Source organism: Diaphorina citri, unplaced genomic scaffold, assembly GCF_000475195.1.
Source record: "Diaphorina citri unplaced genomic scaffold, Diaci psyllid genome assembly version 1.1 scaffold129, whole genome shotgun sequence".
NCBI classification, from domain to species: Eukaryota; Metazoa; Arthropoda; class Insecta; order Hemiptera; family Psyllidae; genus Diaphorina; species Diaphorina citri.
In genome coordinates, this window is record NW_007377566.1 from 111487 (window position 1) to 130605 (window position 19119).

Consider the following 19119-nt stretch of genomic DNA (forward strand, 5'->3'; position numbering starts at 1 on the left):
TAAATTAAATCAAGATGTAGGTAGGTAAATAAAAATGTCATCTAACTAGGTATCTCTCTACCAGCACTTTCCATTTGACAGATTTTTTTGTGGATGCTCCAAATTTTTGAATTCTTTCCTACAATACAGGAGAAAAATGAAGCTCAAAGGTAGGGGAGGGGGGCGGCCGGCCCCCTCTCGACTAGGGTTGCCAACCGTACGTTATTTCCCGGAACAATCCGTATTTTTGTCAAAAATCAAATGTTCCGCCGGAACACACCCTTGTTCCGGTTTTTTTCCAAATCTATGGAAAATACGGGAACTAACTAATAAACAGAAAAAAATACAAAAAAAAAAAAAAAAAGTTTAAAAAGATAGGTATAGGTACGTACGAAAAACACAAAAACCCGCGAGACAAGTAGGTATTTTTTCAGCCTTCACATCACTCTTTTGTACATCACCATACAGCATAGTCTATCTCACATTGGACGTATATTTTCTCCTCTCGAAATCCTTTTCCTTTCAATATTATCTAGAGACCGATCTTATCTATCGAATAGATCACCTGCCAATCAATCCCAGAAGGAGATCGCTCCTAGATTTCCTAGTGCCCGTATGTTAATTAATGTAATCATTCGAGTCCTGATCGTTAGAGAGAACACATCGGTGGAAAAATCGGTCCAGCCAAAATTTTCAGCGAAGTTTCGAAGTTTTTTTAGACCGATTTTTTGTACGGTTTTATTCGTTGTGTTTTTTTTTGAGAAGTTGTGTTGTGTGATTTTTTTGTGATAGAAAAAGTACGTACCTACATCCTTTCATTTTTTGTTTGATTTCTTGCTTGTGGTAATTTTTTGCTGACGTAAATTATAACTGGAAAAAAATGTTTTGTAAGAATTTTACCTGGAAGAAGTTGTGAATGGACCACCAAAAAAAGTGGTTCAATAGATTTTGCTTTTCGTATGAGCTGCCTACATTTTTCGTAGGTCATCTCAAAAGATTATTTTACTCCATTATTTTTAGTCTTGTGGAACAGACTGCAAAGGGAGTTTACTCAGAAGATTTAGGGTCTTTAGCGGCCCTCTAAAGGCCTTTTCTTTAGTTCACTGAAATTACAGTTATTTCAATACCTCAGATTTTTCCTAATACAATTTTATTGGTTTTCCATCGCCGTTTACAATTTATTCATACCAACGAAAACAACGGCTTCATTGGGCTCGTGTGGTCTGTGTCGTAGCATGTCCAAGTCCATCCTTAGTAGGTATAAGTTCATCAGATGGGCGAGATGAGACATAGGGCAAGAAACGTGATTGATTGGCATACAATACCTAATTTGCGGAACACATAGGTATACATAATTATGTAGGTACCTATATGGTATGATAATTTGCATCATATTGTAGGCACTAGGCACTACCTACTAGGTACCTACTGTCGATTTTGCACAGTCGCTCTTCCTACCTACCGGCAAATGCTTATCATCTTATCAATGTGAATCTAAATATACCTACCTACCTGCTTACTTGAGAATACTCATATACCTACCTGAGAATACTTATATACCTACCTGAGAATACTTATATACCTACCTACCTACTCAAGAATACTTAGTTTGATAGGTACCTAGGTACCTATATTACAAGCAGGTACCTATTAGGTACCTATATCAAACCAACCTCAGCGATGTCGTGGTTAACACGATGGATTTTGGATCTGGAGGTTGGTGGTTCGAGTCCAAGTCAAGTCACAAAATTTAGCTTAGTGTATATTTGGGGGGAACGAGGTTAATATTCAACTGTTTAACACAAATAATTAAAATTCATAAAAATAAAAGAATAGAAAAGAAAAACTATTTTGGTTGTAGGTAGGTATAATATGTACCTATCTTGTATCTTACCTTTCCTACAAGTAGGTACCTATATACCTAAATCAGGTACCTACTCTATCTTACAAGAAGGTACCTATATAGAGTAAGCATTATGTAGATATAGAATACCTACTACCTACTCTGTACCTACTTTGTGTAGGTACCTATATCTTACATTATTTAGAGCTAAGTGCTTTTTTTGTAGTATACTGCACGTCTGTTATGTAGGTATTATTAGATCGATTTGCGTCTATAAAACAATAGCATCATTTTTACTTTCACTCATGGCAGTCATGTGCCCAACTAATGCCTATAACTACAGACTGAGCATGATTTTTCCAACCTATCTTATAACTGGAATGTATGCGGGTCAACACTTTGTAGAGGGGAGTTAGCAAAGAAGAAAATAATAAAAGTTGAATACCTATAAGAAGGGAAAAGCTCAATAAAGGAAAAAAATTGAGAGAGAAAAAGAAATGTAAAGAGAAGAGAGAAGAAAAACTAAATTAACAATGAAAAGAAGAAAAAGAGGGAAAAAAATAAAAATAAAGGTACATATAAAGAAGAAAATAGGAGTAGGTAACTCTAAAAAAAAGAGTGGAGCAGAGAGGATAGAGCATAGAGCAGGTAGAGGGAAGTGACGATTTCGAACCGCATAAAGCAGAAAGCAAAAAGCTCTATGCTCTTGGCTATCCGCTCTACTCTGTTTTTAGCTTAATTTTCCTCTGTATCTTTACCATAAAAATCGAGATGAGAGTGATTGATTGGTTGGTAGATATCTGATCTAATAGGTAGGTAGGTAACTGATCTAATTATTTACCAGCTTCCTGGAAATTCTGCACGTTCCATATACCTATCAATAAGTACCTACATACCTAGGTAATTACCTAATGTAGGTAGTAGGTACATACATAATAGATATTAGGTATTCTAAGTTATTTACCAATGTACTATGTACCTACATAGGTACCTATTGTTTTACCTACTAGTAGATAAATAGGTAATTAGTGTTTCCACTAAGTGTATAGTTACTGGAGAAATGCTCTAACTTATTGTTTATTGTACATAGGCCGATCGACTTGATGTTACGTGAATTTATTTCCCCGAGGTAGATAGCTTAAATATCTAGATAGGTAGATAGGTACCTAGGTATAGGTAATGTGCATAAATACCTACATAGGTACCTAGGTATAGGTAATGTGCATAAATACCTACATAGATAGCTAGGTAATTTACACCCAATTTGATCTCTTGAAGCTAACATTTTAATGCTTTCTCTACAACAGATAAATATCGTGTTTGAACCAAAGACCCGCCGAATTTTGTTGTTTTCCACATTTCATCACAAGCGCAATTATTATTGTTAACTATTTGCAAGTTACAATGAAACAAACAAACAAACAAACAAACAAACAAATAAACGTGCAAACTAAAAGAAAAATCTTCCAGCTTCGTAGGTAGCATGAACTTATAATAATTAAACCTACCTAATGGAGAATGGAGACGTGTATTCAACCGCTGGCCTGTCCGATTTTTTTCTCACTCCTTGTTTCTCTTGTTCTTTCTCCCCCCCAGTAAACAATCACCCATCATGCTACTCAGAGTCACCCTCGTCTTGTTCGTCTCATGTTGTATCCACCGCCAAATTCAAGGGGCCGCTATTGCCACCAATGATCTGGACGAGACCAGCGTCCCAAACCAGAGTCCAGCCACCAGTCCTATATCTGACGATAAGGATGAGAGCCTACAATATAATAGAGTGGTCACTGCTGATTCTTTGAAACAGGTAAGCTTAGTCCATTTTTTAGTGAAGTGAATACTTGTTTTCTTATTATTTTTAGTCAAGTGAAGACTTATTTTCTTCCTATTTTTAGTATTAATTAGTACTTGACATGGTATCTTGTTTCCAAAGAATACTTATACCCTGTTTATACTGCCGAAATGAGGCTGACAAGTCCCTTTACTCCCGCAGTCTAAAGGAGCTCTTATGTATTTGGTACAGAATAAATTCACAAATTATTAAATAAAAGCTTTTTAAGGGCCTTTATAGGGGGGACTGTGCATGACTGACAAGGTCTTATCATGCCAAAAGCGAAGAGAGATTTTAGAAAAGGAAGACAGGATAGGAGAAAGCCAGCCTTTTCGGACACAAACCTTATCTGTTTAGGATAAAATCCACCCCAGCGGGAAAAGAACCCGCGACCTATAGCTTACAAGGTAGACGGTAGACGCGCTGCCTTTTTTTTTTTAAGGTGAGTGTTCCACCGCCGTTTTTATTTCGTAGCAATGGAACAACTGCTACATTAGACGCTTGTGGCCTGTGTCGTAGCATGTCCATGGTATGGTACAGGTCGGCCAATAAATGGTACGTTTTTTAGGTGGGCGAATAAACGGTACACTTACCCTGTTTATCTTTTTCTACCTTTAAAAACCATTATTACCTCGACAAGCTGAGTAGTGTCGGGTGTAACCGCTTGGACTGGCCGCCCGGACCTTAGTTTGTGTTCTAGCGACTCACGCCCTAACCTGAACTTTTTCGAAAATTGTTTAAACGTGGATAATGAGGGAGAAGAATATCCATAAACACTACCTGAGCGATTTTTCATTTGAGCAGGATTTCGTTCCGCTCTGGTGTAAAAAACTTAATCTACCTATTTCTATTTAGAATTAAAATAGGCATGTCACAATTCACAATCATTTCTGCGCGTGCTATATGACAAATCAATTCTTCTTGACATTCTTTCCTTTCTAAATCAGCATCTATCTACTTACGTCAGATATATTTTGTATTATCTTGATAGGAATAGATTTATAATACAATGATACCTAGGTACCCGTAAGAAGCCAAATAAGTTGAGAAAACCTCCTTACCTCAGAATATCCTTACACGATGTAGAAACAGTAGGGGGTTTATTAAACCGAGTAAGGTTGGACCATGAAAATACAAATACCAGATCCATCCTAATAACAAAACCAATAATAGGTATTTCTCCAGAATTTGAAAACCAATAATAGGTATTTCTCCAGAATTTGAAAACCAATAATAGGTATTTCTCCGCTGCATGGCAAGCAAGCGCGTTACCACTGGACCAACCGTACCTTCCACTGAAAACTTTCTCACAGATGAGAGATGACTAATCAAAAAGAATTTGGAATTCAATTTTCGACACACATGAATTGACACACCCTAAAGCGAGCAATTTTAAATTTAAATAGCTTCAACTATTTTGACAATAAAGAACTTCCTTGAAATCTTTTAAAGCATCACAATGATCTTGAAGCATCATTGTGTGAAGACTCAATAGGAACTATTTTGAGACACAAGAAGAGTTATTTTGAGTCAATGGAGGTTATATTTTGAGTCAAGAGGCAATTCTGTGTTCACAATACAGCCAACTTTCCAATTTGCCAACAGATACAGGTATAGGTATAGGTAGGTACTTCCTAACTCGATTAGAATTTGAATAGGAACTTTTTTTTTTCGAGACTCTTTGAACTATGCCACAAGCCACAATACAAGTAGCTATCTATATTATGATGACAAAGAGATTTCATTTCGTTCTTCTTACCACAAGTTTACACAATAAGATCCTCGGCTCACGTGTCTATTCTGTGGATAATCGAATTATTCAAAGTCCATTCTTTGACTAATCAAAGTATTGAATATCATTTAAATTTGCATACAATGCCTACGAATTTGCGCATACTGTGGTTCGTGCCTTATTAGAAGTTATTAGTGAAATGTCTCCGACAAAGGCATATTGAGGTGCCGATTTTACAATTAGAGGAATAATAGGATCAGGAAAATCAGGCTATTATGTAGGACCTAATGGGCTAAGGACAATTAGAAGGACACAATGGGTTGATTATAATAAAATCTAAACATAGCGTAAGAATTAGCACAGGCATCATTCCTGATGGAAACTCTAAGCCGTGATGCAGTTTTCATCACTTTGTCAAGAAGAAAGGAAAAATCTCGTACGTGGGTAAGAGTTTGGTTCGGGACTTCAATGGTCTCAATGGATAGATACCTATTTACTTCAATGGATACCTATTTACTTCAATGGATACCTATTCACTTCAATGAATACCTACCCACTCACTTCAATAGGTACCTTGGTCGCCGATCGGTAGTTAGTTACCTTAGTTAGGTTCCAAAAGTTTCCGGCCTGACCTAGATCAAATAGGAAATTACAAAATCTCACATAGCTATATTTTTTAACCGATACCCCTCAGAAGGTGGGGGATGACTGGATGAGTCCCTGTTCTCGACATATCCCAAAATAAACGATGTTTTGATCTCATTATTATTGGAAATTTTCCTGCCACGGAGCTCAGATTTGAATCCTGATAGCAGATATTAATTGCTAGGGGTCTAGTCTGTACTATAGGGTGGTTGGGGTATATCTGTGAAACCACAGTCCAGCATAACAGCCTTTGTAACGGCAGCAGTATGGACCGGAGCACTGTCATGGAGAAGACGGACATTTTGTGGCAGCTTTCCGCACCTGTTCTCTTTAATGGAATCTTTCAGTTTTGGTGTAGAAATAAAGTAAATAGACTATAGGGTAAGTGTACCATTTATTCGCCCACCTAAAAAAAGGTACCTACCATTTATTGGCCCACCTGCCCACATTTATTTTTCTAATTTTTGTTTTTATGACTACAATTTTTGAATAGCACTGGTTCGAACCAGGTGGGTATAAAATATGTTTGTACCTCACCCCCCCCCCTTCGTCCAAAAAGGACTGCGTCCCGCTTTGGGCCAAAAAAAATATGGTCACCCTAAGTATGGTGGGGGGGCTTTGTTAATCGACTGTCTACTTATTTGTATGTTAAAAAAAAAATCCAGAACCCTTATAGCTGCAAAAGATGACCCATGAGTCTTTCCACGGCAAAACTAATCAGCCAATCAACGCGTTCCTTTTTCCAGATGATGTGGAAGAAGTGCGCCACCAAAGGTTACCTGACCTGCATGAAGCTAGTCGTCGCTCAGATGGTAGACCGTCTGGACGCTAGCCAGGACGGCCAGTACCCTCTCCTTCCCGGCATTACCATAGTGCATACTCAATCTAATGGAACGGCCAGTGCTCAGGATGTTCTAACCCAGAATAGTGAGGCTATCAGCAAGAACAACATCTCTGAGGTAACTCTAGGCCTAGGCCCTAGTTATTAGCTTGGAGAGTAGTGAACCTGGGTTGCAAGCGCTAGGTAGCGGATTGAATCCTACCAAGGGCGAAGTTCGTCCTATAGAAAATAGATAGATGGTTCGTTCTCAGAACGGCTGGCTTTTCCTATCCTGTCCTCCTTCTCTCTTTGATTTAGGGACGATAAGACCTCCGTTGTTACAGTCCCTCTGGAAAAAGTCATTGTACGCTAAGGTTTTAAGTGACGGGGGTTTTACCTTCCAAACGAGGACAGGTCTCCTTACAGTCTTTAGGCTTCACTGAGTCTGGGTGGGGCCGGGAAAAGCCAGCAGCACGCCAGTGTCCAGATGGTCATTTGGTCAACCATCCGGATACCAAAAACGCGAAACATTACCTTCAGAGGCTTCAGTGCCCCATCTCGGGAACTGGTGTATTAAAGCAGTGTTTCCCAACCTGGGCGATATCGCCCCCCAGGGGACGATGGAGATTTTCATGGGGGCGATCACAGTTCCGATAATCTGTACAAGTTCTGAAAGGGGGCGATCGTAGAGAAAAGGTTGGGAAACACTGTATTAAAGGTACTATGGATGCGAGAGTGTTCCCACTACACACGACAAGATTTTTTTCTGAACGACAAGTAGGAACGGGCTTGGACTGCCAAGGTTTTTTTCAGCGAGTCTGATTTGTGTTTCTTGTGTCATCCAGGTTCTAGACCAATACTTGATGGGCAAGATTTCGACCTACCTGGAGAACCTGTCACTCAACGTGAAGATCTTGGATGATGGCATGGTTGGAGAAATGAAAAGTTTGGTTGGCAATGGAGTGGCTGAGACTCAGGGAGATGTTGCCAGCGGTAAGTTTACTGTCGTGGACCCTGAAATTACGAGTGAACACCCTTAAAACTCTAGACATAGGTATCTGGAGAACCAGAAAGGTTTTTGCGGAGTTTTGAGCTCAGATTTGGATTTTTCACAAGTTTTTACGTAGGAATTCACCTTTCACTAACAATGTTTACCCAAATCCAAGTGCTCCATTGTTCATCAGGTTGTTGTTGTTGTTGTATTAGCATCATACATCGACCTCCTCTGCCGTCCTCAGGTCAAGGAAGCGTGCCACCTCCGTTGGGTCCGTCCAAAGTGTGGTGACGTCCAGGTTGGTGGGTGCTGCTGGACACTGGAATAGATGTTTCACGTCGTGGGGCCCGGTGTTGTGTAGTCTTTTAGTAGTCTATTCCATTTTATTCCATCTATTCTCTTGTATTGTATTCTCTTGTTTACATCGCCAGAGGTATTCCTAAGTCGCACCTGAGTTCAACTGACCATAATAAGGCCTAGTCATTCTCCTTCCGTCCTTTCTTCTCTTGCATCTACCTTTCTATTCTAATAATAATAATAGTGCTTATTTATACTGCTCGCATAGGACTGAAAAGTCCCTTTACTCCAGCAGTAGGCTACTACTATTATTGTCCCCGGTACATCACTTTTTCGACTCTCGCCCCTCGACAAAATCCTGGATACGGCCCTCCCACTGGTGTTGCTCATATCACAGGTATCAACAATATTAAAAGCTGAAAACTATTCTCCATTCTTACTTCTCAGGTCGCGCTAAAAGCAAGAAAGGTGGCTACAAGGAGCATTTCCTCATGGCTGCCATCGCGTCAGGCGGAACTCTCATAGCCTTGGCGTTCAAAACCATCGCGCTCCTGGCGGGTAAAGCCCTCATTACATCACTCATCTCCCTGGCCATTGCTGCAGCTTCTGCATTGAAAGGTAATAATAACAACAATAATAAGACTTTGACTTTTAACTTGAAAAAAAAAAAAAAAAAACAAAAACAAACAAACTGAAAACCAACAATAGGTATTTCTCCAGAATTTGAAAACCAATAATAGGTATTTCTCCAGAATTTGTTAAATACATCTAAAGGAGACATCAGAGAGAGCATACATTTCATCACATTTGGGCTATCTACATCTACATACGACCCAAATATTTACTTACACCCTGAGTTCTGTGCCTTGGAATTTCCAGGAAGATTCTAAACAAGGAAGAAGAAGAAGAAGAAGAAGAAGAAGAAGAAGAAGAAGAAGAAGAAGAAGAAGAAGAAAGCGACGGTCCAAATCTAATAACTAGAATACCAAATTCCTATTAGGTATAGATATTTACTTATGAGGTATGCATCAACAATGGCTAATAGGTATTCTAAATCAGGTAATTCTATTCCACGCGGCTTCCGGATAGAAGGAACTGGGTTCGATCTAATCAGGCGAAACTAAATACTGCCAATAATCAGAGTGCATTCTTGAGATGAGTAAAATGAGTAAACTAATAGACTCCATCTCAACATCAGAAAATCCTAGCTCTCAATACCCAGAAGTACGAGTACCTACATTAAACGTAATGTGGTCAGGAATGGTAGGTAATTCATCCTTACAACTTCCTAGCCATAAAAATGGGCCTAAGTATTGTGACGTCATGATAAAGATGGAGTGAAGTGTGTCCACTAAAAAGAGGAAACTGCATTGTTCTTCAATGTCCAAATTAATTGAACGAATTTATCAACAATAACACATAGAAAATTACGTCGCCTTCCCTGTAGACTCAAAAATTACAGATGACAGTGGAAAATCCATCGAACCAAGGACCTTCTGTATCTTTTACCGACAAAATTTCCTGCTAAATGGTATTGAATACCGGAAGGAAAACCTGTATCCTTTCTTATTCCTAGACACTTGAAGAATTACTGACAGTCCAAAATAGATTAACTGATCCATCGAATCCAAAAGGATTTCGGTTTTTGTTCTAAACAGATAAGGTTCGTTCTCGGAACGGCTATGGCTTTCTCATATCCTCTATCCTCCTCTCTTCGATTTCGGGACCATAAGACCTTAGTTATTGCAGTTCCCTCTCTATTAAACTTATTTCTTTTCTTTTAAACCCGGAAGGAAATCATGTCTCCTTTCTCAGACACTCGAGAAATTATTGACAGTCGAAAATCGACCCAATCGATCCACAGTTGACAGTCTAAAATCGATCCAATCGCTCCACAGTTGACAGTCTAAAATCGATCCAATCGATCCCACAGTTGACAGTCTAAAATCGATCCAATTGATCCACAGTTGACAGTCTAAAATCGATCCATTGAATCCAAGACGAGATTTCACACTTCCCGATTTGGCGTTTATCGATTTCTTCAGTCACCTTCTCCAATTTCCCTTTCATCGTCAAGTTAAGTTGACAAGTCCATGTCAGGACATAGTCTCCTTAGGACGAAAATCCCATTGTTAGAGGCATAAGACATTGTTAGAGCCATTATAGATATTGTTAGAGGCATTAGATATTGTTAATATCATGTGAAATAATAATATGGTTTTCTTATCGTGTGTAAAAGTATCATGTTTTTTGTGATTGTTTTGATCTCCACATGGCATTATGTGATTTCGCCTTGTGAAAATCACACGCAGTGGTAGGAAATTGACATTTTTCCTGGTGTCCATCATATTCACATCACCTGCAGTTTACTCGCGTTCAGTGGTTTCCAATCTGAAAGATTTCCTGTATCCTGTTTTAGAAGACCTTTTGGTGGCAGAGGTGGCACTCTAGCAAACCAAACTGTTCTAGCTTAAAGACCCACCTTCTTAATATCGTAAACAAGTAGGACGTTATTTTCACTCCTACATTAATCCACAGATTTCCAGGTGATATTTTGAATGTTTTAGGCATTTTTTGTGACCTTTTGTCTTGAAAGCTATCGGTGACAGCTCGTTCAATATAACATTTCCAAATGGACCAAAGAAGTTAAGAGAGATTGCACGTGGTTGGTATCCGGATGAGTGACCATCACGCCGATTGGGAACCACTGCTTTGGTCCATTGGAAACGTCTTCAATTACCTACTGCCTTCTCCTAAGCATTATGTTTATGATCTTGTCAATCGTATATCTTTTGATGGAATTTTTCCTGTTTTATTTTATCTCAATCTCATACTGAATCATGAAATTTTTCTTTTTTTATTATTTTTTTTTTATTGTCACTCTCCCTGATTTCAGTTCGAAAAGAATCGTAACGAATTGGTTTCGTAGGTATGGTGACGATATAAATCGTAGAGAGTGTAGAGACTTCGTCAAGATGATCCAAATGGTAGCTAGAGAATTAATGGACTTGTAGTGACCATCTTGTTGATCGTAAATCCAGATTATTGATGAGATCATAAATTTTAATGAAGAAAAGCACTGTAGCCCGCTTGTTTATAGACTTTCTGTCTTCATTATGATTAGATGAACAAATAAAATAGAAAAGAAAGGATCTATCTATCTCTTTTAGGATTATGAAAGGGAATACCAAGATGTCGTTTTGAAGACACTATTAAGTTTGATGTGGACAAGAAACAAGGAAACTGGGAAGTTAATTAAAAAGGCTAACCAAAGGCATATCAATAGAGTATGGTTAGGCTGACCATACGTCCCGCTTTGGAGCCTCTGGTCCCGCTGTCCCGAGAAATCCTCTGGGGACGCTAAAATGTCCCGCTTTGATTCTGAAGAATTCAATCATGAAGATACAACTCAGGAAACTCTCTTGCAAATTGAGAAGGTGAAGGAGAAAGATGAAAACCATATGGATACCTATTTGGGTCTATTTCCATTTCCCGCCCCAAATTCCCGGTCAGCAGTTTCCTGGATAATGTGGGGAAAATGTTGCATCCACCAATAAGTATGATCGTAATCTGAAGTCAGGAGACGATTGCCTAAAGTACCTAGCTAGAGCCACAATGAAAAGTGATGTCAATTTTGTTCATGTAATGCAAAACGTAACACAAAAACATCTTTGTATCTTTTCTTATCCTCAAATCGCTACTCAGTCTACTCACTGCAATATCGGTTGTCGTAAAATTGATCAATAACGAAGTAGGCATGCATGTATGTAGTATTGTAGTGAATATTTGACAGGAAAACAGTACCTATGTCTTCCCCAAACGCTCACACAATCTTTACATTCCACACACATCCCGTATAGCTCCCACAGAAACAGCAATACACCAACTCATAAATATATCTTCAGAAAGATCTTAATACTTGTTCTTTATGTTTTCATCTCGTCTCAAATGATAGCAAAAGCTACGAAAGACGTTCCTCGTATAGCATTAAACGTTTAAACGTTTTCTCCCCATCCTTTCGCCTTGTTGTACCCCTGCCCCGAAACGAGAGTATCAAATGCTTTCGCCATGTCTGCGCGTACATTACTTGAAATTATATCTGTGTCTTATTTGCCTCCCGCTTTTCCTTCTTATTATTTCATGTTTTGCCTTCACTCCGTCCTCTAGTTCTTCTACTTTTCCTTCTAGGATCTTCTTCTTTCTCCGGTTCTTTTGACATGAACTCGCATGTTGCTCCTTCTAATGCTCCCAGCTCTCCGTTTAAAAATACATTTTCCACCCGAGCTCCTTGCATAGTTAGACACAGCACAAGTACGGGTTGCCTTATCTCTTTTAAAATGTTTTTTTCGTAAAAAAATGTCTAGAATTTTAAACATGTTTCCCTCCCAACTCCATCTCAACATCACAGAGCTTACCCGTGTTTCTCGCTCTAGCCTTTCTTTCTCTTTCTCTCTATCCGTTTCTCTTTTACCTTCATTTATCTCGCCGTCTGCCTCCTCCATTTCCTCTTTTCCGTTCGGAGGTGCAATTACCAACGGACCGGTAATCTTATGAAGTAACCGTGTAATGTTTTTGTGTATTATTTTTAAATTTAATCTAAATCCCTGTTCTTTTTTTTTTCTCTTGTCTTCCTTCTTTCTGCTAAATTTAATATCTATTAGGTTCAGTGTTCCACCACTTGTACCCGCTTTAATGGGGTATCGGAGCTACAATTACCAACGGACCGGTAATCTTATAAAGTAACCGTGTAATGTTTTTGTGTATTATTTTTAAATTTAATCTAAATCCCTCTTTTTTTTCTCTTGTCTTCCTTCTTTCTGCTAAATTTAATATCTATTAGGTTCAGTGTTCCACCACTTGTACCCGCTTTAATGGGGTAGTTTGTCTAATTTTTCTTTTTCTTCTGCTTCCTTCTTTTTCTTCCTGTTCTTTTTGGGCTAGGTATCTTGCATCCCATTTGTTACACCGTTGTTTTGCCATTTAGATTTAAGGTTAGTTATTTGTGGATAGGGTGTCTCGGGTTGCCAGCAGTAGATGATTGATGTCCAGGAGGTCAGCCATCCGGATACCAATCACGTGCAATGTTGCTTTTAGTGATCCACTGAAAACTGAATCATGCAAAGCGCCACCAAGGTGGCCGGCAATTATTTCGTCTTTTCAAAATTTTGTGAATATAGTCCTCTTCTACTAATAATTACCTAAGTACTTATTTGAAGATCTCATGGTGCTTTTACAAACTTTCATCAGTCTCGATAAAAGAAGCCTCAAGCTTAAATCAAGTAACAAAATTACCTTACGTTTCCAAATAAATTTACAAATCAAAAATCAAATCAAATTTTGTTGGTACTTACCAATATCAATTTTTCCGAAAGTGGAGAAAATGCCGTCTGGTATGATTTTCACTTTCCACTTTTCCCCCACATAAGTAGTGAAAGCTCCATGATGCGAGGATGCGAATAATGGTAGAATAAAAAATGGAACAGGTAGAAATATAAATTTGTGGTAGACTAGAATATGATAGAATTATCTCCATTATCCTGCGGGGAAAGAAATTCTCACGAAATCTCGGAGGAGAAATGAGGAAAAAAATATCTCAGATGAAAATGAAGCCGAATAGAATGTTATCATTATGATTATTACGCCAAAATTCACAAAACCAGAGGCGTAAGTGCGTAATTCAATTTAGAAGAGACTTTCCATGGCTTGCTTTCTGAGAATTTGAGATTGTTCTAAATTTCCAAAAAGGTTATAACTCCTGGTCTCCTGGATAGGTACAAATACAAACTTAATTTTCAGATTATTAATTAAGGTTTTTAAGGGGTATACCTACTTTTTCGTATTTAATTATTTAGTTATTTGTTTGCACTAATGGACAACTCAGTACGTACATATTAATAAAAATTATAAATAAATACCTACATAATTATGTATTTAACTTGTAAACAGCCTGAAGAAAACTCCTTTCTTGTTGACTCCCTAATAGGAATGTAACTTCCAAACAATGTATTAATTAGTGTAATCAGGCACTCTCCTATAGGTAATTTACGTAAAATGATACGTAATAAATTCCAAAAACTGATGAGGGGTACGGTTTAAACACGTCTCCCCCTATTCGATATAACACCTATTAACGCCCGTACCATTTTTTCCAGAAGAAATAAAATTTACGTGCATATTTTTTTCGACTTTATGAATTTTCACGTTTTTTTTACCTAAACTGCTTCCTTTTTCTCCGCCAACCACCCAATTTTCATTCCGTCGTTCTCACTACCAGAAGTCGAGGAGGAAATTTAATATACAGATTTCGCCTTAAATTGCGTGGAAGGATTTCGGTGGTAATGTGCTCTCTCGCGTTACTTCATTATCTTTTCCCGTTCCTAATGGTTTCTTTCACAGGTTTTTTTTTCTCCTCCTCCTCCTCCTCCTCCTCCTCCTCCTCCTCCTCCTCTTTTTCTTCTTCTTCTTCTTCCTCTTTTTCTGGCTTAGAAAGTACCCAAGAAGAAAGGAAAGTGTAGGAGGAGAAGGAAGAGAATAAGAAAAGGAAAATGAGGAGTTGGAGGAGAAGAAGAAAGAGGAGGAAGAAGAATGAGGAGGTGAAGAAAGAAGAAAAAGGAGGAGGAGGAGGATAAAAGATAGGTAAATGGTGAAGAATAAAATGAGAACATAAAGAAATGAAGTAAATAGGTATCATAAAGATGTAGGTACATACTACATATTTACACATTCTTCTTTGCTTTTTATTCCTTAAAATGAAAAATCATATTTTTCAATTGTATTTTTTCTCTCTTTCTCATTGTATCTCTCTTCTCCCTCTCCCTATTTCTCTCTCTCTCTCCTTCTCGCTCTCTCTCTTCTCTCAGTTTTTGTCGTTCTCTTCCTCCCACTGTATTTTCTGAGTTGGTTCTGTGGGATTCTTGGGAAAAAGGCCGAAGTCCTTCTCTTCAGAAAAATGACCGGCTGAACACTTTACCAAAAAATCCGTGAACCCATGATGCGGAAAAAAAATTTCCACCAAAACAAACATGGCGCGATCATCTATTAAACAAAAAAAAAACACTGGGACTTTTCTTTCCAGTTGTTGTTATAAGTTGGTATTGGTGATGTTTGAAAGGGAAAAATATCAAAAATAGTGGGAGGAGAAAGGGGAAAATTGTGGGAAAAGGGAGGGAGGAGAAGAGGGATTTTTTAACAAATAGTATATTCGTCCCGAGATTTATCACTTCCTTTATTCGGAAGCGCCCATAACTCATCCGAAAGCTCGGGGAAAAACACTGCTGGTAATGTAACCTAAAACTTTCAGCTTTCATTTCCTCCCTCCTCCAATCCTCCTTCTCCTCAAAAATTCCCTCCCCCCTCAAAAAAATCCCTCTATCCTTCCCCTCCTCCCTCAAAAATCCCTCCTCTTCCTCTCCTCTTATTCCCTAAGATTCAAGATTTTTCCGTGGATTTTTGCTTCGACTGTTTTGGAGAAAGAACTATCTTAGTGTTGAAATAAATAGACTGTGAAGTTCTCGTATTAAAGGAGTTCATAATGGAAGCCATTCTCTGAAAGATCTAGATTTTGTTATTCTTCTTATGAAAGGAGAACTGTTTGTCATAATTATTACTAGTTTCCCATTTCCCAGATAGAATGAGGATGACATTTTCTTTTTCCTCTGAATTTTAGGAATATACATATCCTTTACCAAACTGGTTTTGTAAAGGATATATACGGTCAAACTTTCTTGACTTGGCAGGGTGGAGCGCTACCGCCCTCCTTAATGTATATTCCTGCTCCTGAAAACATTTGGCACATTTCGCCAAATACATAATGTTAATAATTTTGCAAGATCTATTATAATGGTCAAACAAAAAAATCAAAGTTTACCTAAGACTGCCCTAACCTTGAGGAAAATTGGAAGGAAAGAGAAGAGACAAATTTCGGTTCGTTCGACCATTATCACAAGGCTATTCGACCATTATTAATACGAGTAGAAACACTCGACAGTTTTGTCAGTTGTCATAAAGATTTTAGATTTCAACCCCTAAACCATTTGTCAGATTAGATTAAGAGATTATTTTTTATTTAATCGTTCAAACAGAGGAATTAACAGAAAAATGATTGTAAAGATTTTTTTTTTTTTTTTTTTTTTTTTTTTGGGGACAAAAAAAAAAATTGAGTTTTACCCCTTAAAAAACTCAAAAGTCCTAATGGCTGAAACTTTGGATTTAGGGATATCAAAACGTGTTTAGGCACTAAAAAATGGCCATCGAAAATTTTGAAAAAAAAAAAAAAAAAAAAAAAATCCTAGATAAATAAAAAAATATCAAATTCTACAATCTAGGATTGCAATACAATACGACAAAAAACAACCTCCTATTCTGTGTTATTTCTTACCATTGTCAGGACACTTCTCAATAGAATAACTCATATCAGCTCAATATCTCCTGTTGCAGAAGAATTTGACAATTGTCATGAAATCGCATAATAGAGGTACTTATCTATTGTGTCGAGGGGACAGGCCTTAAGTGGGTCCATGGCCAGGGGTGTTCAAAAGGGGGACTGAGCAGGTCCTTCGCCCCGGGCCTGAGCGCCTCAAGGGTGTCTGGAATCAGCCATTTTTCCCCCATAAAAAGAAAAAAAAAATGGTACCTAGGTACCTACACTGAGAGTAAATACATCTTCGGATAGGGTGCCAGAAGTATCAGGAGACTAACTTAAGCTGGAAAAGAACAGAACTCTAGATATTATTAGGTATAGATTATTTTCCATGATTTAGGCTGTTGGAATGCTATATTAAAGTGTCCAACTTCCTGATTATTACAGTTCCGGAACCAACCGATACTCTATTGGTCTATTGGGCTTCCGACAACCTATTTTTACTTTCCTTATCCTATAGGAAGGAAAGTAATGTAATCGGGTCAAATTTTCGATGGTCAGATTTTAGTGCCAAAACACGTTTTAAGGTCCCTAGAGCCTAAATCCAAAGTTTCAGCCATTGGTCCGTGTGTGTGTCTGTCTGTCTGTGTGTCTGTCTGTCTGTCTGTCTGTAAACAAAATATCTCGAGAACGGTAAGAGCTAGAGACTTGAAATTTGGTATGTAGATGTCAAATATGACAAGGATGCGACACGAAACTTTTGGTTAAGATCGGTGCAACGGTTGGCGGCATTTTACCGCTTTTTGGCGGTTTTCGGTGTAATTTCACAATATCTCGGGAACAATACAAGCTAGAGACTTGAAATTTGGTATGTAGTTCACAAATGTGACAAGGATGCAATACAAAACGTTTGGTTGAGATGGTTGCTGCGCTTGGCGGTATTTTGGACAGATTTCGACCGTTTTTTGGCGGTTTTCAGCTATAGCGACAAAACGGTTAGAGATTTTGTAAAAGTTAGGGTAAAAGAACACCCAAATAAGCATCATTCAATAGGATAAGGAAAGTCGTGTGATGTTCACACCAGATTTTTTTTCTCAGTATGTATAGGTAAAGTTTTCCAATATCATTTGTGAAAAAATTTAAAAAATCAAAAAGTGAAAAGCGTCCGAGCACACGCCCCGGTCTCCCCTACGAGTAAATAGGTAGGTACATACCTCATTTAACTCAAACCATCTCGTATTCTTGTTTATAAACAAATATTCCGAGGAGGGGCCCTTTTTGGAGTTAGCTCATAGCCCCAGGGCCTCCCCGAAGTCCCTGTATGAAAACGACCCTGTAATCGGCCCAAACATCCTTCCCGGGGAGATGTTATGACAAGATAAAGAATGGCAGATCAAATGAGAATTACATCTGTCACCAAACTATGTATAGACAATGTAGACATCGATGAAATAAGAAATAAGTACACCCATTCGCATAGACCTGTTGTAGTAGACCAACCTATTCGCAAAGAAATATGTAGGTAGGTAATCGTTTCCAGAAATGTCATTTCAGGAAATTGTAGATCTTTCTATTCTTTGCAGAAATGTATTTTTTTAACTATTTCAATCTTATTATTAGTTCAATTGAATAAAAAATACATCTACCTTTTGGGATCTTCCCAGGCTTTATTTCTGGGCCTCAAGAGGTATTAAGAGATATTTTGTCATTTGGGGGGCTATGACACATCCACCACCTGATCCTTAACAAACGGATAAATCCAATTAACCACCCCAATACAGGTAGGTACCTATAGGTCTGGCTGGGGGACTTTAAACAGGGGAAGATCGAAGATACCAGCATACCAGCCTGAAATTTCCCTTGCTAAAAAAATAGCAAAGGTTGAGTAAGCATCCTCTCGTGATGTAGACAAAACCAAATGTCAGCCCAAAGCAATCACCCTGGGGCTGATTGAGAGTCTGACGAAAAACGCCGACCCCGTCTGAACGCGGTTTTAATTTCATTAAAAGGAAAGGGGAATCCATCATAATTTCATAATTACAAAACAGTAAAAGGGGTGTAAAATATTTTGGCTCAGCCTACCCCCCCAGGGTTGTACCCACTTTCATGAGGGCTCTTCAAAATCCGGATGTGAAACCCCCTTCTAAAAAAAACATTACCTATAGTTCATCCAGATCAATGTGACAGCAATGAGTCATCAACCCAAAATGAAGGAACCAATCAGATTGCAGGAAATCCTTACATTGTTGCAATTCAGGTAAAGGTCTATTTTTGATAAACTCTCTCTTTTAAAATGCAGAGGTAGCTCTAAGTTCAGAGGTTGGATTCTTCTTCTTCTTGGGAATGAATGAATATAACTAGGTACCTACCTATTCACACATTGTAAATTATGTTTTACTAGAAATCAGTTTAGGCTGTATAAGGTAATTATATTGAGAATTATATTGTAAATCTTTAGAGGTTGGGTGCCGAATAGCTTAAAAAAACAAAAAATCTGAAAATACATAGTTATACTTACGTAATTATTTACCTGATGAATAGTAATTGTAAACCATAACCTAGATGAAGGAGAAAAATCCATCTCCATAGAAGTTAGGATTAGCTTAGGGGATGTATGCA

General features: G+C 38.2%; 1 protein-coding gene across 2 annotated transcripts in view; it reads left to right on the top strand.

Moving 5' to 3' along the window:
- Window positions 1-636: 636 nt before the first annotated feature.
- LOC113465580 overlaps window positions 637-19119 on the top strand; it is a 61915-nt gene continuing 43432 nt past the window's right edge. The window contains exons 1-6 of one of the 2 annotated variants that reach the window (XM_026820215.1): window positions 637-776; window positions 887-888; window positions 3419-3629; window positions 6777-6989; window positions 7696-7843; window positions 8589-8759. In XM_026820215.1, coding sequence (XP_026676016.1) covers window positions 3435-3629; window positions 6777-6989; window positions 7696-7843; window positions 8589-8759 — 727 coding nt within the window. In that variant the 5' untranslated portion in view covers window positions 637-776; window positions 887-888; window positions 3419-3434. The remainder of the gene's footprint in view (window positions 777-886; window positions 889-3418; window positions 3630-6776; window positions 6990-7695; window positions 7844-8588; window positions 8760-19119) is intronic. The other variant, XM_026820216.1, reaches the window with a different exon arrangement.